The 27,728-nt window shown below is 44.1% G+C and overlaps 1 protein-coding gene across 5 annotated transcripts in view; it reads right to left on the bottom strand.

Annotated features, from left to right (window-relative positions):
• Positions 1–7,204: 7,204 nt before the first annotated feature.
• DGKG (diacylglycerol kinase gamma) overlaps positions 7,205–27,728 on the bottom strand; it is a 209,932-nt gene continuing 189,408 nt past the window's right edge. For 2 of the 5 annotated variants that reach the window (XM_059163206.1, XM_059163208.1), the window contains one exon: positions 19,238–20,420. In XM_059163206.1, the coding sequence (XP_059019189.1) occupies positions 20,322–20,420 (99 nt within the window). In that variant the 3' untranslated portion in view covers positions 19,238–20,321. Of the gene's footprint in view, positions 8,200–8,297; positions 8,441–19,237; positions 20,421–27,728 lie in introns of those variants that run through there. The other 3 variants (XR_009350976.1, XM_059163209.1, XM_059163210.1) reach the window with 3 other exon arrangements.

Here is a 27,728-nt window from a genome sequence, read left to right as displayed (position 1 = left end):
CTGGGGGCATCCAGCAAAGTTTTCTGGTGTGAGTGTGCGCGGCTGATGTGTTTTCATGGGTTTGGCTCTTCTGAAGCTGAGGAACAATGGGTAAGAGAATCTTTCCATGACCTGTCATGTCTGGGATCCTGACAGGCCCAGAGGAGGGTTTTTTGTTTGTTTGTTTGTTTTTAGGATTTTATTCTTAAGTAATCTCTACACCCAACATGATATTTGAACTCACAACCCCAAGATCAAGAGTCACATGCCCCACTGACTGAACCGGCCAGGTGCCCCTGGAGGAGTAGGTTTTCCTTAGAAATGTTCAAGGGGAGTCATAATACCTAGTCTTCATTTGCCCTTGTCTCTGGGAAGGAAAGAGTTACACCTCCTGCCCCCACGGGGGACATTTTATTTTCGCAGTTCTTTGAAGTGCTCTCAGAGAGCTAAGCATCAGGCCCAAGGCAGCTCTGTGTATCTTTGCAACAGATTAGAACATATTCACATTTTATTTGCTCACAGAACAAATATTTCCCTTGGAATGAAACCGAGGCAGCCGAGCAGGATCAGGCAGGACTAACCGTGAAAGAGCGCCCCCCCCCCATCTCCCACCCTCCCCACTGGGGTGGCCAGGCCAGCTCAGGCCTACACCAGTGGTTCTCCCCCTCATCTCATGTAGGCCCTGCAGACTCGTAGTGATTGATTAACTGAGTCATTTATTCATTTAGAAATAATTATTTGGGGGCACCTGGGTGGCTCAGTCTGTTAAGCATCTGACTTCAGCTCAGGTCCTGATCACAGGGTACTGGAATCGAGTCCCAGGTCAGGCTTTGCACTGAGCATGGAGCCTGCTTAAGAGTCTCTGTCTCCTTCTTCCTCGGCCCCTCCCCCTGGTTGTGCACTCTCTCTCTCTCTCAAATAAATAGAAAAATTAAAAAAAAAAATTATTGAGCCCTAACCACAGACCAAGAGCCATACAGTTTGCAAAAACAAAAAGAGAAATGGACTCAGTCCTCAGGGCTCTCCTAGTCCAGTAGGGGAGGTGAGATGTTTATATATGATTATCTCTAATCAAGGTGAAAGAGATAAGTCTTCAGAACTCAGGAGATCAAATGTTCTGAGGTGGGTATTTATTCTGATTCTGTGTTGGGTGTGTGTAAGGATGGGGGGACCAATGGGAGGTGTATGACACAGTTGGCGTGTTGTATATGTGTCTCTGTGTGTGTGGGCTCTGTGTGTGTGCATGTGTTTGTAGTGTGGGGAGTGTACCGTGTACATGTTCAAGGGAGTAAGTGTACATGTATGTAGTAAGTGATGGTGGTGAGTATGGGTGTGAGGGTGTGGTAGTGGTGATGGGTATAGGTGTGTGATGATGCTGTGTATGTATGGGGTGTGTGTGTGTGTGTGTGTGTGGTGGGTATTGATCATGGTGGTCGTAGAAGTGAGGAAGGGATGACTTTTAGTCAAAGGAAGACTTTTGGGGTAGATGTGTATGGTGTGTGTGTGTGTGCGTGTGTGTGTGTGTGTGTGTGTGTGTGTGGTGCACTTGTTATTGGTCATGGCATGGTAGGACAGAAAGAGGAAAGGCTCAGTGCCCAGTGAAGGTGGGGAGGAGCAGGCTGGTGGTGACGGGGAGGGGGAGGGCCCAGCAGGCAGAGGAGCTGTGCCAGAAAAGGCCTGGAGATGAGAAGACTCTCGAGGGGGTGTGTGAGGGGAGGGTGAACAGTCAGAAATAAGCTAGGAGGGAGTGTTTAATTTTGATAACTGCTTTCTTATCCAGACAATGGCAATTTTGCTTTCCCCAGCTGTCCCTCTTCCTGAGCTCATGTGAGATTCTTGGTTAAAGGAGCCAGTGCCTTCCCTGAGGCTCAGCCCCAGCTCAGACTCGGGCCTTGCGACAGAATCTCTGAGCGATTCCTGGGTACCTTCTCCACCTGAGTGGTTGCCCCAGACGTGGTTCCAGGCACTTCCAGCCTCCTGAGCTCAGAATAGCAAAAACAGGGTCTGCTGGGCTTGGGGCCTGAGGAGGTTGAAAGGCAGGAATCCCTGAGGCAAAGGTCAGAAGAAAGGACAGTGTGGTCTACCTGCTGGGACAGCAAGGGGATTGCTAGCTTCCTCATAACTCACGGGCTACCCTGGCTGGATCTGCATTTTGTGGAGCTTTTTAAAGAACAAACAAGGAGACAGATGGTAGGAGCTGGCTCCCTTTCTCAAATTTTGGTTTGCTTTTCATTACTTTTCCCTCTCTCGATAGGGACAAAGCTGCTGCAGGATTCAAAGTTGGCCAGATAAGAATGATTTATTTCCATTTCATTAGACAAGGAACACAAACTAACATTTACAGAAAGTCTGATGTTTGTAAGATACATGTCATCTTCATGGTTACCTATGAGGTAAATATTATCACCCCCATTTTATAGATGAGGAAATCAAGGTCAAGAGAGGTAAGGTAAATAGCACGGGATCACTCACAAACTTCTGCAGTGAGCTCCCTGTAACCAGTCACCTTGCTGGAAGCTGAGTCTCAGTCTGTGGGCCACTGAGACTGTGCTCTTTTCATAATGCTTTCAGAAGTTTAGGAGGAGGCAAGAGCCAGTGAAATGAGGATGTGTTTTATTGTCAAATACTCAGGTTCAAACCCAAGCTCTTCCCTGTACTGCTCATATAGGCGAGTTTGGACCCCTTCCTTCCTTCCTTGCTTCCTTGTCAGATGTCCGTCAAGGGCCTATAATATCCATGTCAAACAGGGAGCCGGAAGCCGAGAACATACCAGTTAACTCCATGGTCCCAGCCTTCCTAGACTTCCTAGACTTCCTTCAGTCTAATGGATAATGCAGACCATGAAGCAGGTAGTCATGACATAGTTGGAGAAGGGCTGTGGTAGGGGGTGGGGTGGGGAGCGCCCCAGATGCGGTGGGAGCACCTCGAGCTTCTCTGGCACAGCAGCTGCTCCCCCCAGGCTAGCGCCGTCATGTCAAATAAATACTGGGTTTTGAAGGCTTCGTCCAAAAAAAAAAAAAAAAAAAAGTTAAGTATTTAGCTATTAAATTAACTATTTCAAAGTATTTGAATTTTATTTAAAGTTGTTTAAAATTATTTGAAGTATTTAAGTGTTTAGTTATTAAGTAGTTAATACCTTTTATATTAATTACATGTGAAAATGATAATATCTGGGAAATTTTGAGTTAAAGAAAATATTTTATTCAAGTTCATGCATCTGTTCCCTTTTGCCCTTTCATGTGGTTGCTAGAAAATGTAAGCTTACATATGTGGCCCTGTTATATTTCTATTGAGCAGCTTTGCTCTGCAAGAATAAGAACATGGGATGGTATTTCCTAGCTTAGCACAATGGTCTGAGATCATTTGCCATGTGACCTCCGCAGGAAGGCGCGCGAGAGATGAGTAACATGTTCTCTCCCTTCTCATGACATGTCAGGGGCCACTGTTCACTGCAGGACCCTTGGCACTCTAATAATATGGAGAGGGTGTTTAGTGACAGCTACAGAGCTTCTGGTTCGACCTCCTTGAGGATTCCTTAGTCTTTGGGTCCAATATCTTGACACATAACTCTCCAAATCCTTCCTCCCCTTCCCCACCCCGTAAAAAGCAGGGCTAGCGATCAAATGAAATAGATGTTGCTTAATGCCATGCCCATAGCCACCTTTGCTTTTCTTTATTGTAGCAAAGGAAAACCATGTGAAATATCTGGAGTGAAATCTGATGTCCAGTATAGTCATTGGATTAAAGGAGAAGACTCTTTGGACTAACGGTAAGGTCTTTTTCTACATTAGATTCACGAAACTGGGAGAAGTCTTGGGAATGGACTAGTCCAATTCAGATGCCCGCTTCTGGGAAAGTGAGGCTCTGAGAGGCTAAGTGGCTTGTCTAGGGCAGCAGAGCCTGCAGAAGTAGGTGGGTTTGGAACCAGTCTTTCCCCAACCCCCAACATGCCACACCATGTTGTCCATTCTTCTCTGAGATGCTCCCTTTCCGGCTCCTTTCTCCTTCCTTGTTTGGTCCTTCATCCTCTTCGGCTGCATTTTCTCATTGATCCATTGTCTTCCCTTTAATATACGGGGTGGCAGAAGTGGGAGTCAAAAAGATCTAGACAAGTTCAGGGATGGGCAGAAATTAACAAAACAAAATGGAACAGAAAAAAATATTTTTTTAAAAAAAGATTTTATTTATTTATTTGACACAGGAGAGAGAGAGAGAGAGAGAGAGAGAGAGGGAGCGCGCGCCCAAGTAGGCTGAGGCTAGATCCCTGGACTCTGGGATCATAATCTGAGCTGAAGGCACACACTTCACCAACTGAGCCACCCAGGCGCCCTGAAAAAGACTCTGAATAGACACTAACAAATGAAGCCGAGGAGGCTTTCTTGGCCTTAACAAAAGTTATAGTGTAAAGGCATCATGGGTGTGTATGGAGGGTTCGGAACCACAGGCTCAGGGCATGAGGCCTGGCCCATGTGGCTTTGGAAAAACCTTAGCTTCCTCATCTTTTTTTTTTTTTTTTTAAGATTTTATTTATTTATTTGTCGGAGAGAGAGAGCACACAGGCAGACAGAATGGCAGGCAGAGTGTCAGGCAGAGTCAGAGGGAGAAGCAGGCTCCCTGCCGAGCAAGGAGCCCAATGTGGGACTCGATCCCAGTACACTGGGATCATGACCTGAGCTGAAGGCAGCTGCTTAACCAACTGAGCCACCCAGGCGTCCCTAGCTTCCTCATCTTTAACCATCCTCCCCTAGTTGTGCTGAAGAGCAAACAAGGCCGTGTTTCCGAAGGGACTTGGGGATCAGTAAAGCACCACCCCAGCAGCAGTGACTGGCCCTCACGGGAGGTGGGAGTTGACCTCTGTGAGAGCCATCAGGCTGCCAAGGAAAGCCAACACAGAGCCTGGAGCCTGGAGCGCGGGGTGTGTCTCTGCCCGCTTCTGGGGCACTGCACTCTGCTCAGTTCTGGCAATCCCATTTTAAGAGGGACCTTGGCAACCTGTTGTTGTTCCAGAGAAAGTCGTAAGAATAGCTTAGGGTCTGAGCGTCATGACATATAATGGGTGATTTAAAGATTCAGGGGATGTTTGGTCTGGAGGGGGAAAAAAAAAGAGGACGGGGTTGCTGTTCTGAGATAAATGCGCGCTGTCCTGCTGCAGGGGTACGGTGTACTGTGGGTTGCTAGGGGCCAAGCCGGGGCCCGGGCTTGGGAGTCCATGGGAGGCAGACTTGGGTGTAATAGGAGCCTACCTAAGGCTCAGAGATCTTCTGGAGGGGCTCCCTGGAAAGGAGGTAGGCTGCCCACCCAGGGTAGTCTAGAGGCAGAGGTGGCCGTGCACAGGACAGGGGCCATAGAGCTGAGACCCGCTCTGGCTGAGAGGTCAGACTCGGTTCTCTCTGCGAGCCCTCCAGTCCGAGACCACCATTTCTCCTTCGAATCTCTCCCGTTTTTCTTTCTGCACTTCCTTACCACGTTGACTCTCTTTGACTTTCTGCTCCCTGTGAATGGCTTGAAGATTTTAGATTCAGAAATAGTTCGGTAATAATTGATAGTCTGGTTTAATGGAAAGTAGGAGGGAAGAACATCTAAAAACAAAGGCAGTTTTGTTACTTTTAAAGGCATACAGTAACCTGTTAAGTGGGGGAAGGAGCAGGAACAGGGTCACATGTGTTAGAAAATCTTGTAAAGGCTAAGGCAAATGGCTTATTTTTCACTATTGTTTAAAATGCAAACACAACTGCTAAGGGCCTTTGTTCCTGAATGGACCAGAATTTTCCTTGTTTACCCAATTCTTTCCCTAGCTATGGAGACTGGTGAGTGTTACAGCGGGGCGGGTGAGACCGTAGCTGAATGTCCCCAGTTGAGTGGCCGTGGAGCTATTTCCAGAATTTCGTCCTGTCCCCAGTAGCAATGATGCCTCCACCTCACAGCGCCCCACCTCAAACATCCCCACCATTATTTCAGAAACCTCCACCTAGACTCCAGGGGACAAAATAGAATTCGGCAGATCCAGGTAGAAAGGGGAGGGAGTGGGTAGGAGTGAGTAACATTTTGGTGAGGTTCCCTGAGGCCAGAGTCCTTGCCCAGCCCTGAGGATGACAGCAGGGACCCAGAGAAGACAGACTTCAGGACCTGAGTTCTGGGTCTTTTGGAACACTGTTGGCCACTTGTGGCAGGAAGAACCTGGAGAGGCAAGCCAATGGCTCTTTGGCTCCTGAGACTGGCCAGTCAGGCCAGGCTGGCCAGGGCAATGGGGGTTGCAAAGGCAGCGGAGGCCGATGACCAGCCGCTGGGCAACCACGGCCTCCTCCTCCGAAGGCTGCCGCACCATTGTAGGCCCCTATCCTGTAGGCTGCCAGGTTGAGACCCTGCCTCCTTGCCTAACCCCGCCTGGGTGTGACTTGGAAGCCTTGGCTGGAGACGGCTCAACCTAGAGCCGAGCTGATGGACCTGTTGTTGGCATCTTTGTTCTGGGGTGAGGGGTCAACCCACTCTGATGTGCAGTCCACAGCCTCACTTCTTCCCACATCTGTCTCCTCTCCGGGTCTCTCCTGTCTCACGGCGTTCTTCCGCAGGCTCTGGTTTCTGAGCTCTCCTGAAATGCTGGCTTGGCTCAGTCCTCTCAGACAGGTCCTGCCCTCCCCGCAGTTTGCGGCACGGTGAGTGTGAGGGTCTATAGACTGACCCAGATTTGAGGGTCCTACTCTCAGAGCCCAGGATTCAGGAGGTCTGAAAGGGCCGCAGATCCAGACCTCAGGTGTTTCTGATGTTAGCAGTCCCTGCCCCCCGCCCCCCTTGGAGAAATACTGGTTTAGAGGAAAGAGTGAGAATTTTGGGATTTGAGAGAAGAACTGGGTTACTTATTATGTTACTTGTTGAGCAAGTTAATGACCCTTTCTGAGCCTTGGTTTCCTAATCTGTAAAATGGCTCATTACTTCATAGGGGAGTTTTCACATATCAATGAAATGAAGACTTTGAAATGTCTAATAAAGGCTTATTTAATAGGATTTTCAGCTTCTTCTCCCCATCCTGCAATACCAGGAAAGGGGCGACAAAAATTTTCCCTTCTTCCCAGTTCTGGCCTATCAGTGGAACCCCTGGCAGTGGGCACCAGTGAAATGCCACGGAACAGTGTAGAGGAGCCTGCTTGTCTCCAGCGCCCTGTGGCTGATCAGCCGATCTCGATTTCTCAAGCAATGGCTTGAAAAGAAACCACCAGGAGGTCAGGGGTCAGCTGTCCGCTGTCATGTTTATTTGTAGTAAACTGCAGAGGGAAGACACACATACACACAGTACATTACAGAAGAAGTCCACGGCACTCTGGCAGGCGGACAGGCAGGCTTGAGCAGGCAACCACCGCGACAGAGAAGCATATCTACGGGCGGAGGAGGCAGTGGAGATGGACGAGTAAGGAACAAAGATTCTGGACCCTGGCACTGTGCCAGCCAGTCACTGCCTCCGTCTTGGCAGGTGAGTCTGCGTTTATGGGCCGCAGGTGAGGTGTGTTAGGACCTTTAGCTTCAACCTATGCCCAGGGTGACCCCCAAACACTGAGGTCTAGCTAAGTTCTCTAAAAGGAAATGGTGCTTTTCCATGGGTGGGAATGGAGTCTCTCTGAACACATGGGCAATGAGAAAGGGTAAAATAGGTTTGAGCCACAGAAGGGAAAATGTTTACACGTCAGGGATTAAGTATGTGTGTTTGTATATGTCTGTGTGCGTGTGTGTAAACGTGGAGGGCTTCTCAAAGAGTTTCTTTGTAAGGTTCTTTTTTTTTTTTTTTCATGTTGGTCCCCCAAATCAGCTGGATTTCTGAGCATGATCAATCCGTAAGAGGGAAGGGAAGATTCTTTAAAGGGCTAAGGGTAGCCCTCCAGAATAGCAGGGCTGGGGGAAGCCTTGGGCCTGGTGGAAGACCCAGAAGAACAAGGACCATGCCCCCTCTCCCATGGCCGCAGCGTTTACTCCAGGTAAAGGCAAGATCGTTGAAAAGGGAAAGTCTTTAGAGGCCCCTTGTTTGATAGATGGAGAAAGAGAGGTCCCAGAAGGACATGTCCAAGGCCACGTGGCTGAGACAGCGCTGTGGCCCACTCCCCATGTTGCTCTTGTTTCCCAGGCAGGGTTTCATCTCTCGGATCATCCTGGCACGTGGGATAGCTCCTTCCACAGCCGCCTCTATGGAACAGTGGCCAGACTTTTCCCAGATAGAAAGGTCTAACTTGTTTCCTGCAGAGAGAGAAAAGCATCTGTCAGAACCCCTCTAGTAGTGGCTCCTTTGGGACTATGCTTACTGGCTAACAATAACACTTGCCCAGAGATACCTACCAGGAGTGGAGACTGATAGTACAAGAGGCACAAAAGGTTACTTGTTCCCATTCTGTGGAAGAGGGCAGCTGTGCTAGAAGCTGGGTCAGCAACTTGCCGTTAGACCCTCTTCTCTTTAGTTGGATCTCCTGCCTCTTGCCATCTGAAGAAAGGAAGAAAGAAAATTCTGTAGGTTTTACAATCTGCCTCCTTGCCTGGTGACCTACTCTCTAGGCACACTGCCTCCATCAAGAGTGTGAGTCATCTCGGCAGGTTCACACAGATCCAAAAGGGCTATCAGGCCCTGTCCAAGGGTAGACCTGGCTTGCCTCCTTCCCAGAGGCTGGGAAAAATGACTCTGGAGAGGAATTCTGTATATGGTCACATTGGAACCAAGGTTGAATGACGCCCGTTTGAAACTCAACTACGATCAACAGACCACAGACTTTGTATTCCACAAAGCGTGCAAGGCTGAACTCGAGGACATCGAAGGGAGAGCCTTTCCAGCAACAGGGGGTTGATTCCCGAACTTTCTGCTCAGTGGACTTTTTGTGTTAACTGAGATAGTTGATCCAAAATGGCAACTCCAGTAGGATTACGCTTGTGGGTTATTGCTTAGTCTGTTTTTGTTGATTTCAGAGAAGTCACACCCACCTCTCTGCCCTGGCCTCCGGTCCTCCCTTTGTTCCTGATTCTGCTGTTTTCATAATGAAGCTAATACTCTCTGGTCTGGGATATTCAGCTATGTTGCTTTCATTAAACTTCCCAATGGTTCTATATCCAAAAAGGTGCTCTATGCCTGAGATGTGACTCAAAAGGGAAAAAGAAAAAGAAGAGTAGTACCGAACAGAGGGGTTTCAGTTAGACATTGGAGATCATTTCTGGATGGGAGAAGCTGTGAGACCCTCAAATTACATCCTGAAATCAAGCTCTGGACTATGTTCTCTGATCTTCCCTGGGCTTTTTCAGCACAGCCTTGCCTGGAGATAACAAAGTGGGCAAGTGTCCCCTTAAGATCCCTGTGATCCTCTGATTTTATGTATGAAAACTCTAAAAATAGTATCATAGGAGAAAAGGGAAGAGAAACATCACAAGAATAAAAGAAGAAAAGGTGGAAGAAGTAGGCATTGGGGGTGGATGGAAGTTGGGAAAAGCAGAACGCAATGGGAAATGGTGGAGAAAAAGCAAGAGAACTGCGTTGAAACAGGTTAAAGACCCTTCTAGTGCCTGGCAAATAGACATTGGTTAATAACAATATTTATTGATGGATAAATGAACAAATGTATGAACCACCCTCTCCGGCCCCATCTCACAGGTGGGAAAGCTGAGACATAATCTGACACTTGCCCATGTCCCTACCACTCCTTGGTGCCAGGCAGGAAATGGTGCTGGCCCCAGGAGAGGAGCAGAGGAAGAAGAGGGCATATCCCTACTTGCCTATGGGTACACCCTGGGTCATGGCCTGTGAGGCTCAAGGAGGAGAATGAGGAGCCCCGGGCTGAGTTTCTCTGTCTTGTCTGGCACTGCCCTGAGCGGCCCAGGCCTGGAGTGATTGGGGGCAGAAGGGAGCCCATCACTGCCAAGGGCACCCACTCCTCCCCCTCCTTTTCTTCCTTCAGTGGCAGGAGAAGAGCCAAGTTCCTTCTCCTCTTGGGAGCTATGTAAAACATTCCCTGACTTTGGACTTTGGTTTCATGGCCTTCCCTTTCTCTCTCTCTCTACCCCCTTCTCTTTGAGTTTCCACAGTGCACTTCCCCCAAATTCCCCCAAAGTTTCTTTCCTCCCTCAAGACAACGGCATCTGGGAGAGGAAGGGAGTTGTCACCAAGTCATCGGGAGGCAGGATCAATTTCCTGTGATGGGAACACTTGAAAGACCTCCATAAATGTTCTGTTTCTTCCTCTGGAGGAAGAGGAGGATTTCCATCTTATTTTGTCTCTCTCTGCCCTAGACCTTGCTCGCAAACATCTCAGAAGGGACATCAGAGAGGGAGTCCTCTGAGATGTCAAGGCAGCTTTGGCCCTTACAGCTCTCACTGCTCCTCCGGGGTGAATGAAAGCGTATAGGCTCCTCAGAGACAGAAGCTGAGAGAAGGGATAGAGCCAGTGTGAAGGGGCTTGACACATGCCGGTGGATTCCGTCCTTTAAATACTATTTCTGCCCCTTGGGAAAAGTCCACCAATTTGAATCACTGGGATTTGGGAGGGAACACTGTGCTTCCTTCTCCCTGCTACAAAACCACTACTGAACAGGAGTACAAATCAGCCTCTCTGTTCTGAGGAGATAGAGAAGAGAAAAATCACATTGCCTAGACAAGGCAAATGCGAGCATGCTCCTGGGGAAGGCCTGCCAAGAGCTCTTATATAAGCTCCAATGAGCTCATGTGTTTTCTCACCCATCAGCGGATCTTGGGCTTGGGCTTCGGGGCCCGGGGTGAGGCTGGAGGAGGGAGCTCAGGAGAGACTGTGTGCTTCCAAAGAGGGGGCGCTCTGGGAAGAAAACACGTTCCTACTCTCTGGAGGGTGGAAAGGATTTTCATCGCCGAGTCAGTCAACAGAGACTTGCCTTCCTTATGGCAGCAATGTCATGGAGAAAGAAGGTGGTGCTTGTTCTTATGAACCCCATGGTGTGGGGAAGGGGGTAGTGGGGTGGGGTGCTTCATGAGTCAAGAGGTAAATGTGCCCTGAGGGTATGGATAAGGAAGCTTTTCCATCGGATGCGTGGAAAGCCAAATGCGTGCTCAGTTAGGTCCACCAGCCACAGACTGGGTATCAGGCCTTGGTCTCCAGTTGTTGAGGCCACCTAGGCTGTTTTGAATAGGAAATGAATTTCATTTATTGACAGAGACAGGCTGAACATTCTGGAACCTGCTGTCACTCATTCTGCCTGCTTCTCTTTTGTTCGGCAGAGTCACTGAGCCAGCAGAGCTTTGCAAGCAAACTACCCAACCACCTTGCCCGCCATCTTGTCTACAACATCTGCAGTTCGCCTGCCCTGACCCCAGCAACAAAGCACAGAGCAAGTGTGCCTACTGAAGATGATATCTTACCCCGCCTAAGTGAGCCAGCGCTTCTCAACCAAGCTTCCCAGACGTTCTCCTGGGAGTTGATGTACTTCCCGTTCAGTTATGCCCCAGTGGAGGGGGAGGGCCTGTCTGTGCATCTCAGCAGCTTACCACCACCTGCCACCCTGCTGGGTCTAGTGCCTTGCTCATCACATGGTGGGGGCAAAAACCACAATGGTCTTTTCTATGATTAAAGGAATCTGCTGATAGGATGTTTTACTGTTTTACCTGTGCCCAGTCATTCTGTCATTACCAACGTTTTAAACAATTTTTCTTTCAAAAATAAGAACATGCAGTGTTCATGTAAATTTCTATCTCCACACAAGTGCTTTGTGTTTTCTCTCTGGCATCATTATTGTGTATAAGACTTCCCCACTTCCCCACTTTGTCTTTTGAAAATTTAGTTAATGTGCGGTTGCCTTTCCTCTCTCTGTATCAATCAGGAATGTTCTAAATACAGCTAAGACCTTCCTTGGGTTCCACCCAAAACTTACTCCTCATTAATTGTTAGAGCGATGTCCTGATTAACTTCTATTTGGGACTGAGAAATGACTGAGCTTATGAGAGCTCCCACACATCTTCTGACAGCAGTGCCTTTCCCACATAAGGAAGGATCCCCTATAATGATATATGTGTAAGTATTTTGGTGTGAGATGTCATGACATCTGTAATTTACTTTAAAATACTTCAGTTAAAAAAAAAATGAAACAAATATGGGAAGATGGTAACGACTGCTGAATCTGAGTGACAGGTATATATGTTCTCATTATACTCCTGGCTCTGCTTTTCTGTATGTTTGAAAATTTCCGTAATAAAAAGAGATTATTCTCAGATATTCTAATTCAAGGAAGTGTATTTAACCTGGATGGCCATGGTGGGAAGCTTTAAGAGGCTGACAGGAAGAGGGAGGGAGGTGGGATTACTTTATCCTTTTTATCATTTTTTAATCATTATCATTTTTTATCATTTTATATTTATCCTTTTTTATCATTACTGACATGCCTGGTGGTAACAGAGTATGATAATAGAAAACCTCAAACAGCAATTTAATAATATCCCCTTTTATTCATCCCTTCCATGGACATTCGTTGCTCTGAGTTAAAAGATCTAGTTAGTTCTCAATTCTTTTACCTCAAGGACTCAGGGAAAGAGGAAATATTTACCAAGAAAATTTTTCTTTTCTTGAAGATCATGCCATTTTCTGGTAACCAATTGGTACCAGTTTTCTTAAAAACTAAAAAAGACCAAAAAAAAAAAAAAAGTTCATTAATTATTTTGAAACTACTAATGTTTAATCCCTCAACAGAAAATGCTCACTTTCTGGAGTCTTTTTCTGGATTGCCATTTACATTGCGAAGTTTAGAAATTAATTTCCTTTTGTCTTGTCTAAGGAAAAAAATTATTTCATTACCCCTCAACTTATATAATTCTTGTTAAGTTTCCATTTTTAAAAGGATTTTTGGGGGGTTTTTTGTTAAGGAAAAAGTTCAAAAAATTTTTTTGCATCATTCTAGAAGCAGTCTCTTTACCCCAAAATATGATTTACCCAACAGATTTTTAAAAGGATGTTTTGGAACTCTGTTCCACCTCTATGTATCAGTTACTGAATTCGGATGTTTGACTTCCTGACCTCATTTCACTTTCTCCTGGTCCTTAATATGGTCTCTGTGTCCTTTAAGGTGATCTTTCCTACTATGTGAACACCCTGATCTGGTGAGTTCTTTACCAGCTGCCATTGTTGACTGTCTGCTGTCTGAGCAAGGTCCTAGGACCAGGCCCAGCTGGCGCCTTGGAGAGAGGGCCTAAGAAGAAACGAGGGTAAGGTGTGCACGCACCTTCCACAGCCCAGATCCGCTCCTCCTCCATGGGCCTCTGCGGCTGTTTCCCACTCCAGCTTTGTGGACTCAGGTTTCCAGTTTGACACGGAAGTCAGTGAGTTGTGCACATGGGCTTGGTTTGGGGTAGTTAATCCCTAACCCGGTGCTTGGAGCTCTGAGGAATCAGCAGTGGTCCTGCAGGCACAAGCCTGGCTTTGAAGAGGAATACTGACAGATCTGCCATGGGGAGATTTGCTCTGTTCCTCAGTTTCCTCGTCTGTTAAGTAGGGAACCATATGCCACCAACTTCATTAGAGTGCCTGTGATATTTAACAGTGGTCATCAAAGTAATAGGTTTGGGACCACACAATAAATGACAGTTATTTACTAGCAATTTCATTAATGCCTGGACATGTCCATCTTCCAATTAACTCAACTTTAAGCTGCCTTAAGAAAAAAAAAAAAAAAAGATCTGTCGGTCCTTTCTTTCATTTTTGAACTATAGTGCTCAGTTCCCTTGCCCAAATAAATCTAAAAAAATAAAAAAAAAAAAACCGTTCTCCAGTTGTCTTTTCATCTCTTGAATCTGTACCTTATTATGCCGATCTCTTACTGTGTTGTAACTACACTTTTGCTGCCTTTTTAGTCTTTGTCCATTCTGACCCGATGGCTAAGAAGTAGATTGCAAATATTTCTATCTTTCTGTCCAAGTTGAATTTCATTTTTTTCTGAATCATGCAACTGCCCTCCATGTGACCTAGAAAGCCCTTTGATGATCCATATTTAGCTGTGTCCATCACTCAACAGATGTCTGGGTAGTTAGAGGCCCCCATGAGCTCCCTCTACATCCTGTGGTTTCAAGTTCCCGAGTTGTTAGTTAAAAAGCTTTCATCGCCTCTACCTCCCCTTCCCCTACCCATTCCAGGATAGAGGGGCAGATACCCAGTTTAGCTATTCATTCATTTAAGAAATATTTACTCATTACCTACTACATGCTTGGTACTGGGTTATACGTTCTCTTCTTTGCTTCCAACTTGCGTTTTCCTCATTTGGAACATTTAGAGTTGTCCTCATATTTTCTGATTATTTCTCTAGAATCTGTGCTGAGTATCCAATCATATGGTCTCTCTTAGCTGCAGGGCTTCCTGGTCCTTGGGAGACTTGAGGGCTTCCCTGCAAACTCTGGTGGCTTGCTGTAATGCACCTGTCACTGCAGCCACAGATCTCAGGATACGTGGGCTCCATTTAAGGGAGCTGAGCGAGCTGATGAGGCCGCAGGGCTCAGCTTGCCATTCTGCACCACAGGCATGAAGAATGAAGTGGTGGCCAGTGTGGATGCCCAGCAGGTTAAGCCGTTAATTTCCCAAACCCCTTGGTTCTCTGTGTCCCTGGTTTCCCACAGAGATCCCCATGAGGAAAGAGGCCTGTCTGCTTTTTGAGCTCTCTGGATCTTCCCATTAGATAGCTTCTCTTGGCATCTGAAAGGCAGCCTGCCATTCTGTTCTCCTGCGGAATACAGATGGCCCAGCCCACGCCTATCACTAATGAGGAGCACATGCAGAGCCTTCTTGCTGGAGGCTCCCTTCAACAACACCAGCCCTCCTTCCCTGTGCAGGCCAGTCACCGTTGACCATGGCATTTATGTCTGAGAAGGCTGCTTGCTGCTCTCCCACCCACGGAACTGAACAGAAAATCTATTAGGGAGCCCTGGGAGATGTTCCCATTCCACTAGAATTTGAAACATTGAAGATTAAGTTTTTGCTGCCAATCTGATTGCAAAGTTGAGGTTTGGGGTTCCAGCTGTCCATGGAGGCTGTTGAGTTTAAATATGAACAAGCACTGGAAGTTCTTTAGAAGGAACGTGGTTAGATGGCTATACAGAGGTAGACCTGATAGATCAATTTGCTAGCGCCATGTAACCTCACCCAGAATGATAGTAGGGTTGGGAACGGACAAGAATGTTAAAAGCACTGAAGTATAGTAGTAAAAGCATTCATTTTTGGTGAGACAAATCCATGTCAAGTCTTAGCTGTTACTACTTACTATCTTTTTGACCTTGGACAAGGTACTTCACCTTTCAATGCACTAATTCCTTTATCTGTGAAATAAGTACAATGCCCATATCATAGGCTGTTCTGAGGATTAAATGGGACAGCACATGATAAGACCTAAAAGACCTTGACATGGTGCCTTGTATCCAGTAAGCAATAAATGGGAATTCCCTTTCCTGTATCCTTTTCCTGTTTTCTCTCTGTAGCACAAAGTTGAAAGACATACTCCAGCATGATGGGACATCAAGGTGAGCTACAAACAATGGCTCCATGTGAAATTCTATACAATTCTGCTCTCTTGTTTTATCTAAAACTTGACTGTTATTTGAGATGTAGGATGGTTTCTTTTTCCTTGTTATTGCAAACCAGATGCAGGTCTGATATTTGTGACTAGAAGAGTTCCACACTGACAATATGGACCCCAATAGAAAGGCAGGACCTTTTTTTGTCTAAATACTCAACCTCATTCCTTTAACTCTCTAAGCTATTGAGGGGACATCACCACCACTAGCTGTCTGTGGAGGATGTCAATGATTCTAGTCAACCCTGCCATGTATTAGGTGTGGATTATCTGGTTAGTACCCACTGATCCAGAAATGTCTCTGGGAGTCATTTTCATTCTTTCAGAAAACAGGGGATACTGAGGTAACCCTTTCAAAAGGAAGTAACAGATATTGATTTAACATTATTGCTGACAAAAACAGTTTCAATAGCTTGTTGAACAAGGTAGATTGATCATTGCTTGTTCCCCACCCAACAAGGTCAAGACCCTTTCTGTAAGAGCGAGTAAACTGTTCACTCCCCTGGAAGGCAACCCCTTCCCTATTTGGCCAGTTCAAAAAGCAGGCATTACATTGAATTCAAATCAACCTCTCTAGAACTGTGCTGTTTAGACCTGGTTCTGTTCTTTGGAGCTACACAGATGAAGTCTGACCCCCGGCAGCTATGATGTGTCCCCAATCCCTCCTTTCCCACCCACTAACCCCCAGGGGGCAAAGAGTTCAGATCCTTAATTATTGCTTTAAGGCATGTAGAGGGGAAAAATAAAAATATTTAAACAGTCAATTAGAAGAAACTAAAGAGTGTCTTAAGACTGGAGACTCCTTGTCCTAGAGAAGTTCTTTTTGGAACATTATTGCTAAGGATGGTTACTTGTGTGTCCCTGTCTTTACTGAGAACAAAAAGAAGAAGTGGTGGGCATAAAGTAGTATTTCTATTCTATAGATGTTGGAAAACAAATAAAGGACCCTATAATTCTTTACTGTGAATTCTTAGAGTTGAGCCTTTCTATGTCTCTCCTAGAAAGGGAGCTAGTACTTGATCAAAGAGCTCTGTTTTCATGGAACATTTTATAGCTACTAGCATTTTGTGAAACATGTCTTAGGAAGTTATGGTCTCAGATATGCTGTGGAGACTTAGACATTTGAAATAACTTCCTGATTGGTTATTGTTGAATCCTGGAAACTGGTGGCCAAGGAACACTATGAAGTTTCTTTCCTTGGAGTGTTGGTAGACTCTTCCTCCCTTCCCTCTCCCCTTGATATTAACATGAGGCACCCACTTGACTAGGGATATTAAGGTGCAGCCCTGGGACGTAGGGAAATCTGAAAGTCTAGATCCTTCCCAACCCCATGATTCTATTTTTATGAACACAATTGTGGTGTGTTCCACGGAAGGTACAACCTAGCTGGGACAGGAGGTAACTGAGGATTTTGGCCAAGAGGAGAGGGGGCTAGAGATGGGAGAAGTTGATGCAATTATTTTTGTCAGGAATTGGAACCAAAGCAGCAGGAGAGAGTAAGTTTTAAGACTCTCTGGCAAAGTAACTTCCTAATCTGTCACTGAGTATGTGTAAAAAAGTGATTAGTGGGTCTCTATATTTATCATGATTACTCACAAATATGTAATTTGCATAATATATACAGCACATTAAGTACTATGTCACCTTATATAATGTGCATATGTATAATGTATATGCATGTTATGTAACGCCAGTCTGGAGGCTCTTCCAGATTCTGCCAAGTATTTCCTAATTTATTTGGCAATTTTAACATATCTTTTCCATCTGTGGAAAGAACTATCTTGAGAGGAGCTGGTCTCTGACCTGAAATATAATCATTCTACTAAGCCTATCTCCATTCTCAACTCACTGGAGGAAATCCACAAAGACCAAGCCATAATGAGATGCAACTCTCAGCTGAATAGTCCAGGGGCAACACAATGTATTGAAGACTTTCTGTTTCATTATTTTTATTGCTGGTGGGGTAGAGCCGTGGGGGTGGGTGGGAACAAGTCTGTGGCATGGTTACAATCAGAACAGGATGAAGAATAAGGGACTGGATTCTGCCCTGATTTCCTAACTGTGTGACTTTGAGAAGTCACTGAACCCTCATTAAGCTTCACTGTCTCATTATTAACTTCGAGATATTAATACCTTCTCCACCAACCTCTGAGATTGCTGGGAGGCCCACTGTGGTGAAGTACTCTGCCAGAAGAAACCACGGTCACAGTAGTTAAGGGATGAGTTGCGATAGCACACTAAACAACAACACTAGACTTACCGAGGTTACCAAACTGGAAGTACTATTCCACTGCCTTGTTATACTCTGTGGCTCTAGGGGGGCCTTGGGACATGTCTCTCAGGCAACACTCCAAGTCCTGGGCACCAGACTAGAACAGGCAGGGGCCACTCTGACTTGTGAATCTCTGAGACTCAGTTTCACCTGTCCACAGTGCCACATGTCAACAGCCTCAATCTTGGGGGATCAAGGTCGAAACACACAAAAAACTGCTGTAAATATCTCCGAATCAGTGACCTCAAATCCGAATCTGCCTCTGTTTCAAAGTCAAGTGTCTTCCAAGATAGTACCTGTTGTTATTCTGGAGCATGCTGGTCTGTCCCGTCACCAAGGATCCCATCATTCAAGACATTCTTCAGGTGGCCTGGTTGTCCCCTCACCCACTATTTCGCGCTGTTGCATCCAGCAGGGTGGTCCTAAATGATTGCTTCCTTCAGAGTTAGGATCCGTGTGTACACACGATCTTAATTTCCCTTCCTTGTGCGAAGCTCCTGACTCAGTGCAAGGAGATTAGAGAGAGTTCAGTGGAGTGATGTCGAGTGGGCCCACATGTCCTCTGAAGACATCTCGGGGATGGAGGTCCAATGGAGCAAAGGTGCCAAGGCAAATGCTCTACACAGACTTGCCCTCGGGGAAAGGAAGGCAATGCTGGCACCAACTGCATGAAGCCCACTGAGCACTGCTGGGACCCCTCTGGGAACTGGCTGGTAGCACCTTGCAGAAGGTGCCTTGGTCCTTCTTGCGCACCTCCAACTGAGGTCATCCCTACAGCCAGAGGCATCTCCAGACTAAGAGGCTATCACGACCACGATGAGTTGACATGTGGAGAATTTAATCTCATGATCTGTCTAGTGCCTTCAACCCAGACCAACTTCTTACCAGTTCAGGCCAGAGAGCATCTCTGGGAAGCATCATACGGCACTCATTTCCTTGTGTGGGCCTGTCCCATCCACACATGTGCTACACATTCACTCTTCCCTGGAAACCTGGATTCAAATGGAATAATTTCTCCGTGACCAGAAATGACCCTATTCTAAGATGTGTGGGTTCTTTTCTCTAATAAATATCCTCTCAGTGGCACCTACTCCCAAACCACATTAGTTAAGATACCGTGGACAAGTCTCTTAACTTTCCTGAGACTTGCTATCTCTGGCAAGTGGGAGAGTAAATTCTGTCCAGCATATCTTTCATGGCTGTTTTGAGAATCCAGAATAGGAATTCTCAGTCTCTTTACGATAAGAAGCTACTTTCATTTCCCTTAAGTCTCATGATCGCCATGGGGAAATGTGTCTTAACAATGAAATGGTGGAATGGGGGAGTAAAAACCTTCTTTTTCTTTCCCACTTTCTGTTCCTAGTCTACAGATTTTTTCCCCCCAATCAGGAAAAGTCCATCATTAAATAAATATATATGTGTGTGTATATATATATATATATATATATATATATATATATATATATATATGCTACATATATGTACACACATAAGACCATCAGAAGGGCTCTCAGGCCAGGCTCTGGGAGTCATAGGTCCAAAGAGGCAGGTGGGAACCACCTGATGGGTTGTCTCCTGGTCTTCTGAGCAAAAGGCCCTTCCTTATCCTCTTCTCTGCCTTCAGGAATAGTCTGCCACCAGGGCTTGGAACTCAAACAGGAAACACGTTTTGGCTTGAAAAAGAAAGAAACTGGGGGTGGTTTTTTTTTTTTTTTCCTTCCCTTTTTACACAATATTATGACACCAATTTGAAAAATAAATCCCAGTTTCTCTGCTTTCCCTCCCAGGTGTTCACAGAACTAAGAAAATAAATACCACATCTAAGGTGTGCTGTGAAGGCAGCTCTGGGGGCTCTTGGAGCCGTCTCTAAACAAACACACAGCCACCAGGAGAAAGCTTTGGGAAAATAACAAGTGCCCACTGACAGCGTGGAGAACCAAGAATGGAAACACAGCTTTCCACAGCCTTTCTGCCTCCTCAGCAAGTTCAGGGAGAAGTTGCCGCTTGAAGGACGCCTAAGAAACCAACGTGAGCTTGCCGAGCCCTGCCAAGGGTTGTGCTCTGAGAGCTGGAGGCCGTCTGTCCCTGTACAGAGGGACCTTTGTGTAAATTCTCTGGAATGGGAGCTCTTTTCCTTGGCCGCATCCGATCTCAACATAGGCAAGAAACCTGCAGCCTGCTTCTTGCGAGCGTCCATGAGGGAACTTGCAGGACTGGTGGGAAGAAAGGGGGGATTTCTCCTTCAGTCTCAGAAAGTCCCACTCATGGCCTTCTGGGAATGTGGAGGTTGCCGTATGAGCCAACCACACCCTGGTGGGCCCTAAGTCCATTCAGAATTTTCTGTTGGTGCTGGATCTGTTGGGGTGTGTCCATTGTTGAAGCAGAGAGAATGTAGGGCAAGATGAAGATTTCTTCCTGATGGGTGGCTTTGCTTCCACTGGTTAGAGATGAGTGTGCCTGTGTGCGTGTGTGTGTGTGTGTGTGTGTGTGTTACAGTCTCTTGTTTTCTCTCTTGGTTTAACTGGCATTTGGCGTATTGTTTAGTCTTTTGAACGGCTCTTCCTCCTCAGTGAAAAGAAGCTGCTCTTCTGGGGAGGGCCCATCATCATAGGCGCTTGATTCTTGTGAGTAATTTTAATCTAAAAGCAAAGAGGCATAAATGAATTAGTGGCATGCAAATCCCAGTAACTTACGAGGGAGTTGCAGAGGATGGAAGGCAGGCCAGCTTTGGGTTGGAACAAGCCCCATGCAGAAGGACGACTGTCCTTGAACAGCTTCAAAATTGGCAACTGGACCCTCACTGGGCCTGGAGTTTGGCACTGCTGGAAGTGAGGGGCGGAAACACTGGGGAGAGACAGGTGTGAGCTGCCCACGTGGTGATCAGCTCGCACCTGTCTTGTGTCCTTGCTATTCATAGATTCTCAAAATGTCATAGCCGGAGGAGATCTCAGGGACCATCTCATTCAACCTCTCTGCAGGACAGATAAAGGAATGGAGGCCCAAGGCTCTAATGAGCCTTGGATTACCCTAAGGTCCCACAGAGAGGACAGAACAGCTACAGTCCAGCTCTTAGACTCCTCACTTCCACTGCTCCAGGCGGTACACAGATATTAGCCAGTCAACTTCAAGTCAACCTTAGAGGCTTTAGTCTGACATCTGACCCAAGCCACATCATGTGGAAAGTTTCAAGTGAGTCCCTTAGGTGTTTCCTCTTTTCTTAGCTTTCCAGGAAAAAAACCAACTTTCTTTTTAAAAGCTGCTTCTTCTTTTTATTTTAGGTTTTACGAATTTTTTTGTGTGTTTTTTGTCTTTTTTCTCCTGCAGACTTTAAGTCAGTTGGAAGTGAAAGACACTGGTGAATCCTCATTTTGGTCTTTTCTTCCCAAACTTATCCTCAGGGCATGGCTTCAGAACGCTAAATCCCTATTTGAATGTGGCCTGATGACACTGCACATTACTAATCTGCATTATCAGTCCATCAGCATTTATCAAGTGTGACACATGTCCAGAGTAGGAAGATGATGTGGGAACAACAGGCACTTAGGATTCAAGGAACTGGGTTTGGGCCCCTGATCTCCTGTTTCTTTGCTGTGAGACTCTGGACGAATCATTTAACCTTCAAAGCCATGCTTACTGAACTGTAAGATGAGGGTAGTAACATCTGTCCTGTTTTCCTCACAAAGTTGTTGTGAAGATCCAATGGGAAGCTGTCCATGAAAGCCTGCTGTGAATTGTGAAATGGAATGTAATGGTTAGTTGAGTAATTGTTATCTTACACTGGAGGGGAAGGAGAAAGATGTATGTTAAGAGAAGCCATCTATGAGCTCATTCTCATGGTTTCTATGTCATTGGAAATGACAGTGTGGCCACAGAGAACTAAAGAGGAACTCTTGAAGAGAGAGACCCATCCACAAGTTTGAATTAACATAGGGATAGACCAAGTGGGGTCAAAAAGAAGTTAGGTAAGGAAGGAGAAGAGTCTGAATGGAGCAACTGAGAAAGAGTTTTAAGAGCTAAAAGGAAAGGAAGGAGATGTACTGGTGAAGATCGAAAGGGAAGGCACCAGGTGGAAGGGCCACGGATGAACTGGTTGGGTGCAGGGCAAAGGATGAGAGATGGGGTCAGGGATGCAGGTGGGGTGGTTAGTCTAGGGTTTTCAAGGGGAGATGGCAGAGGCTGGGTTTAATATGAGGTAATGGGGAGCCATGATAACTTTTAAGTTGGAGAATAAAAACATGATGAAGAAAAGAGTTCCAGAGAAATTATTCCACAGCTCTTGTCAGGGTAAGTTGGAGTGGGGGAGACTCTGGCTAAAAGGGTACTACAGCGAGCCAGGTTTAAATTTAGAAGTCCTCAGGATATGGAAAGACAAGGATAAACCAAAAGACATTGTGGAGAATTAGAATAACTTGGGTGATGGAAGCTGCAAATGGCTCTTAATGTTGGTTTTCACCACCCAGGACCTCCAGAAGGGGAGGACATCTTTCCGTTTTGTGGCAGTCCCCAGAAGAGCAAACCAAGAATATATCAAGTACCACTTTGTGTTATGGGCCTTATGATGGGCATTATGTTTATTTCAGAATTCACAGAAGTGAGGCATAGACAAGGGACTCTGATGGAGCTTGTCTGTGTCATGTGATTGAGCACTAATTGACCAGAGTGACTTGTGGCACATGTCCTTGTGTTGTGGTGAGCCTTTTCTCATTCCTGGGCACCAGAGCCGCTGTGAGGAAAGACTCCATCTTCTTCACGACACTACTCCCTGAACCAGCGCACAACCTTTTGACAGCACAGGCAGGCAGTGGAAGTACTGACGGATGAGCACAACCCAGGAGAGAGAGAGGATGTCCTGGCAGTCGAGATGGCTATGTTTGGGACAGATAGGGACAGCTGATATACTGCCTACATTTCCCGCTGATAGAGCCCATTTTTTTTTTTTTTTTTTTTTTGGATGATGGAAGACCCTTACTTCTCCTTTTTCTTTCTCTAGCTGAGCAATTTATTTGCTTGTTAGCACCTCCAGGGCAAAGAGGAGGAAGTGAAATTCAGATCTCCCATTTGGTTTTTCAGCAGTTTTGACAAAGGTCTTGATGAGATGGGGTAGGAGTTTGGAGATGCTGGCTAACATGAGCTTTTGATGTGGTCTATGGAGTCCAGTGCCATAGGTAACTGAAGGTAAGAAGTAGATTATATTTTTGAGTCAAAGAGATGTCAGTCTTTTATCCCCTTCTCTCCCATTTGGGAGAGGCTAACTAGTGGGTTAACTAGTTCAGAGCCCACTGGAGGAGGTAATTGGACATGGTGGAGCTAGCCTTTTTAACCCCCAATGGAAAGACAACATCCCATATCTTCGTAATTACACCCCAAATTTCTCTGCTAATTGGGCTTGTCAGGCAATTAACTGAGGTCTTGATGATTTTCTTAAAGACCTTTCAAGAGATTTACAACATTCTGGAACAAGCACTGAGAATAGCAGCCTCATTTTCTTAGTTCTCTGCTCTATGAGGGAGTGCATTTTAAAATTTTACTAGTGCTGAGTGTTGAGTTTGTTTTGGGGGCCATTTCCGGCAAATCAACACATTTTTATTACTCCAAGAGAAGCAATAAACTGAGGGACTCCTTCCTGAACGTTGCCCCCTCTGGGCAGATGACTCAGATGATGTCCCGCAAAATGGTCAGTAACTGTAAGCGTGGACCCTTCCCAAGTCATTTGGGAAACACTCCTGCTTAAAGCAAGCCTCGGGGAGATGGGAGAGCACTTGTACCACCTTTTTAGGTCTTTGCTGTCTAAGTTCTTTGGATGGATGCCCTGCTTCATGAGATGATTTCTTGCCACCAGAGGCTTTTAGATATAGCTGGACAGTTGGGTTTGCTAGTGGTGGAGGAGAAATCTGGGATTTATTGATAAGTCAGGGAATTTGACTAGATTATCTGTTCTCCAGGTATGGTCCCTACACCAACAGAATCAGCATCTCTTGGGAACTTGTCAGAAAGGCAGATTCTCGTGCATCCAGAATTACTGAATCAGAAACCCAGCAACCCGTATTTTAAAAGCCTTTCAGGTTATTTGGACACACACTTCAGTTTGGGATTCACTGGACTAGATAACCGGAATCCCTTTCCACTTTGAGATCCTAACTGCAGGGGAATATTCCTAATTATAAGCCTCAAATTATGCTGCCTAGCTGATGATAAAACATGAAAGGTCATCTGACTGTGCTGTAAGCACAAGGCAAGTTTTCTTAATAATACATTTCTGATATACATAAATTTATAGGTATAAAAAAACATATGCTCCTTTTTGAGAATTTGGGAAATATGGAAAAATTAAAAAAATCACATAGAGGTAATTGCAGTTAACTTTTAGGTATTTATATATATTTTTTGGTTTATTTATATGTTTATATGTTTTTAATACTTTGAAATCAGCTTCTTAATCTGTTTTCAGATAATCTGTTTTCATTTAGTGTTCTTTTATAAGTGTTTCTGATGCCATTAGATGTTAATTAACATAGCTTTCAATGACAGAAAATTATTCTATTTGATGAATCTCACATAGCTTACTTAACCCTTTCCTTAAATGTTGATTTTTTTCTGCCATTTTTTTCACTGATAACCTATATTTTATTTAAAATAAATTTCTAAAAGAACAATGAACAAAATTTTAAGGGTCAAAGGAAATGAGCTGGATCAACGTATATTAGTATTTGTAAGGTTCTTCTTGATATATGGCTCCCACTGTTATCCAGAATGGCTTTCTGGTTGTACCTTTTTTTTTTTTTTTTTAAACTTACTTATTTGAGAGAGAGAGTGAGAGAGCAAGTACGCGAACACATGTGAGTTGTGGGAGGGGCAGAGGGAAAGAATCCCAAGCAGACTTCCTGCTGAGCGCAGAGCCTCAGGTGGCACCCCGGAATCAGGACCCGAGATCACGACCATAGCCGAAATCAAGAGTCAGAGGCTCAACCGACTGAGCCACCCAGGTGCCCTTTTGGTTTATACACTTATCTCACCACTTATACACCTCGATGGCAATGAATATTATTTTAAAAAGGAAAAGAAATTATGCTACTTTGACAAGGGAAACATGGTATGGTTTTCTCACAATTTCAATCTGAAATTCTTTCCCCCTTTTTCCTTAACTTAAGATATTAAGTAAAATTTCATGGCTTTGGATGTCCACGGTATTACTTCGGTGAACTGTCTGCTCACTCTTGCATTGTTGCCTCTTCTCCTGGTGTCTAAGAGCTCTTTAGACACTGTGGGAATGAACCTGTTCTCTGAGATAGCTGTTGCACACATCTTGACCTTGGCCTTTACAATTTCTACATTGATTCTTGACTTGTAGACTTCAATGTGCTAGCAGTCAAATATGTCACCTTATTCTCAGAAAGTGCAAGCTCACAGTGTGATTATAGTCATCTATGTTCCCCCCTCGGTAGTCCTAATTTTTAATTAATTAATTGTTAAATAATTCATTTCTGATTTTGTTTTTGGAGTATAGTTTGGGGTAAGAGGTTTCAGTATATAATGACATTTTCCCAAATTGGCAATTGCTTTGACACTCTACATTAAAGAGCCTATTCTTTTCAAATTAACTTGTGTTCTTTCTTCTTTTTTAATAGGCTTTATGTATACTAGGATTTCTTAGGGCTCTCTTCTGTACTACTGATTCATCTATTCAATATCATGTCAAGTATTATGGCTCTCTATTTTAATACCTTGTGGTAAGTCCTTCCTCACAGCTCTTTCATAAAACACCTTAACTATTGCATTGTTTTGTCGAGTTAAAAAAATAATTGCATTGGGTTTTTGGTTGAGATCCCTATTTAGAAACATGGGATGTTATAAAATTCATATATATATATATATATATATATATATATATATAATATTGGTTAAGTCTTATTAGTTTAAATTTTTTCTTCATAAAAAATTTTTAAATTTTTTCTTCATATTTTGGTTTTGATTGTTCCTATTATGATACTTTAATTTTTTCTATTATCTTCTTCTGATTAGTTAGTGCTGAAATATACAAAGGCTATTAACTTCTGTCTATCTTTCTATAGAGTTTCACTGAAATAATTTAATCTTTGGAATTTTCAGTTGATTTCATTAGCTTTCTATATACATAATCATAGTATCTGCAAATAATGACAGTTTTGACTCTTTTCCAAATGGCTACATTTTTTTTTCTGTGTTGTTTATATTGCATTGGCTAAAACTTACAAATGGTATTAGCGTACAGGTCTCGCCCAGGATTTTAATGAGAATTCTGCTAGTGTTTTAGTATTAAATAAAATATTTATTATTTGCTTAGGATACTTTTTTTTTCTTATTTTGAGGGATATTTTGAGTATTTTTCTGGTTTTAGTGTCCTAAGAGTTTTTTTCTTTAAAAATCACAATTTTGGGGTGCCAGCGTGGCTCCGTTAGTTAAGTGTCTCATTCTTGGTTTCTGCTCAGGTCATGATCTGAAGGTCATGAGGTTGAATCCCGTGTCAGGCTCCACACTCAGTGGGGAGTCTGCTAGAGATTCTCTCTCTCTCTCTCCCTGTGCCCATCTTCCTGCTCTCAAAATAAATAAATAAAATCTTAAAAAAAAAAAAAATAGGAGCACCTGGCTGGTTCAGCCAGTTAAACATCAGACTCCTGATTTTGCCTCAGGTCATGATTTCTGGGTTGTGAACTGAGGCCTGGGTTAGACTCCATGCTTAGCATGGAGTCTGCTTGAGACTCTCTTCCTCTCCCTCTCTCCCTGCTCATGCTTTATCTCTCCAAGATAAATGAACAAATCTTTTAAAAAATGATAATTTCTATTCAGTTTTTGTAGCTGTCCTAATTTCATGAAATGGATCAGGTGGCTTCCTTTTTTTGTTTATAATTCAGAAGCATTTACATGAATATTTATTTCCCAATAGTATGGAAGAACTCACCAGTTCACCATCTGTTTTAAGATCATTTTGGATGTAATTCCTTGAAGGTATTTTCTCTTTCATTAGAAGTTACCTAGAATTTTCATGAGATGGTCAAGTTTATTAGAATCAAGATATGTCTTATAATTAAATGAAACCATCACATTTATACTTATATTTTATTACAGTATATATATTTTATATTTTAAGGTCTCTGATCTTTATTTTTTTGTTTTTAAAATTAGGCTTTTAAATATTTGACATATTTAAAAAACAGGTTCTCGATTTTCCTGCTTCCTAATTATGTAATTTCTTCTCTTAGTCTTACCATTTTCCTCCTTCTGCTTCTCCTGTTTGTTTTAATGTTGTTCTTCTAATTTTGCAATTATTCATTACTTGTTTCCCCTTTTTAAATGATGAAAGTATATGACACTTTGAATTTACTTCCAAATACAGTTCAGGATATATTCTGCAGTTTTTCAATGAGAACCTTCTGATTTTTATTATTTTTGGAATAGTCTGTGATGGTGGTTTTGATCTCCCTTTGAATCTACTATTCTTTAGGAGATTTAAAAACTTCCAAGTGATTGGATTCTGCTTGTTTATTCATTTAACCTTCTACTATTAATTTCTGGGATTGTTGCCTTATGATCAAATAAAATAACCTTTATGATTTTCCCCTCTGGCTTTATATAGATTTTCTTCTTTGTGAACTAGTTTAAGATCTATTTTAGTAAATATGCTTTGGATCCTTGAAAAAAAACTGAGATATTTAATTTGTTTATAGGTTATAGAGTTATCTTATCTATGTTGTGATTTTGTTTATTTTTGCTTCTTGACCTCAAAGGCAGAAATAAATATTTTAAAGCCTCTCAACACTTGTATCTATGTCAACTTCATCTTTTATATCTATTTTTTCCCCTCAGAATATATATTCATCCTGTCTTTCCCAGTATATATTTTGATTCTGTTATTGCACACCTATAATTTTATTGACTACTACATCTCAGAAATGAGTGTACCTGTTATCAAA

The sequence above is a fragment of the Mustela lutreola genome, chromosome 2 (genome assembly GCF_030435805.1).
Source record: "Mustela lutreola isolate mMusLut2 chromosome 2, mMusLut2.pri, whole genome shotgun sequence".
NCBI lineage: Eukaryota > Metazoa > Chordata > Mammalia > Carnivora > Mustelidae > Mustela > Mustela lutreola.
The sequence above is the reverse complement of the archived record's forward strand: the minus strand, read 5'-3'. Positions and strand labels throughout refer to the sequence as shown.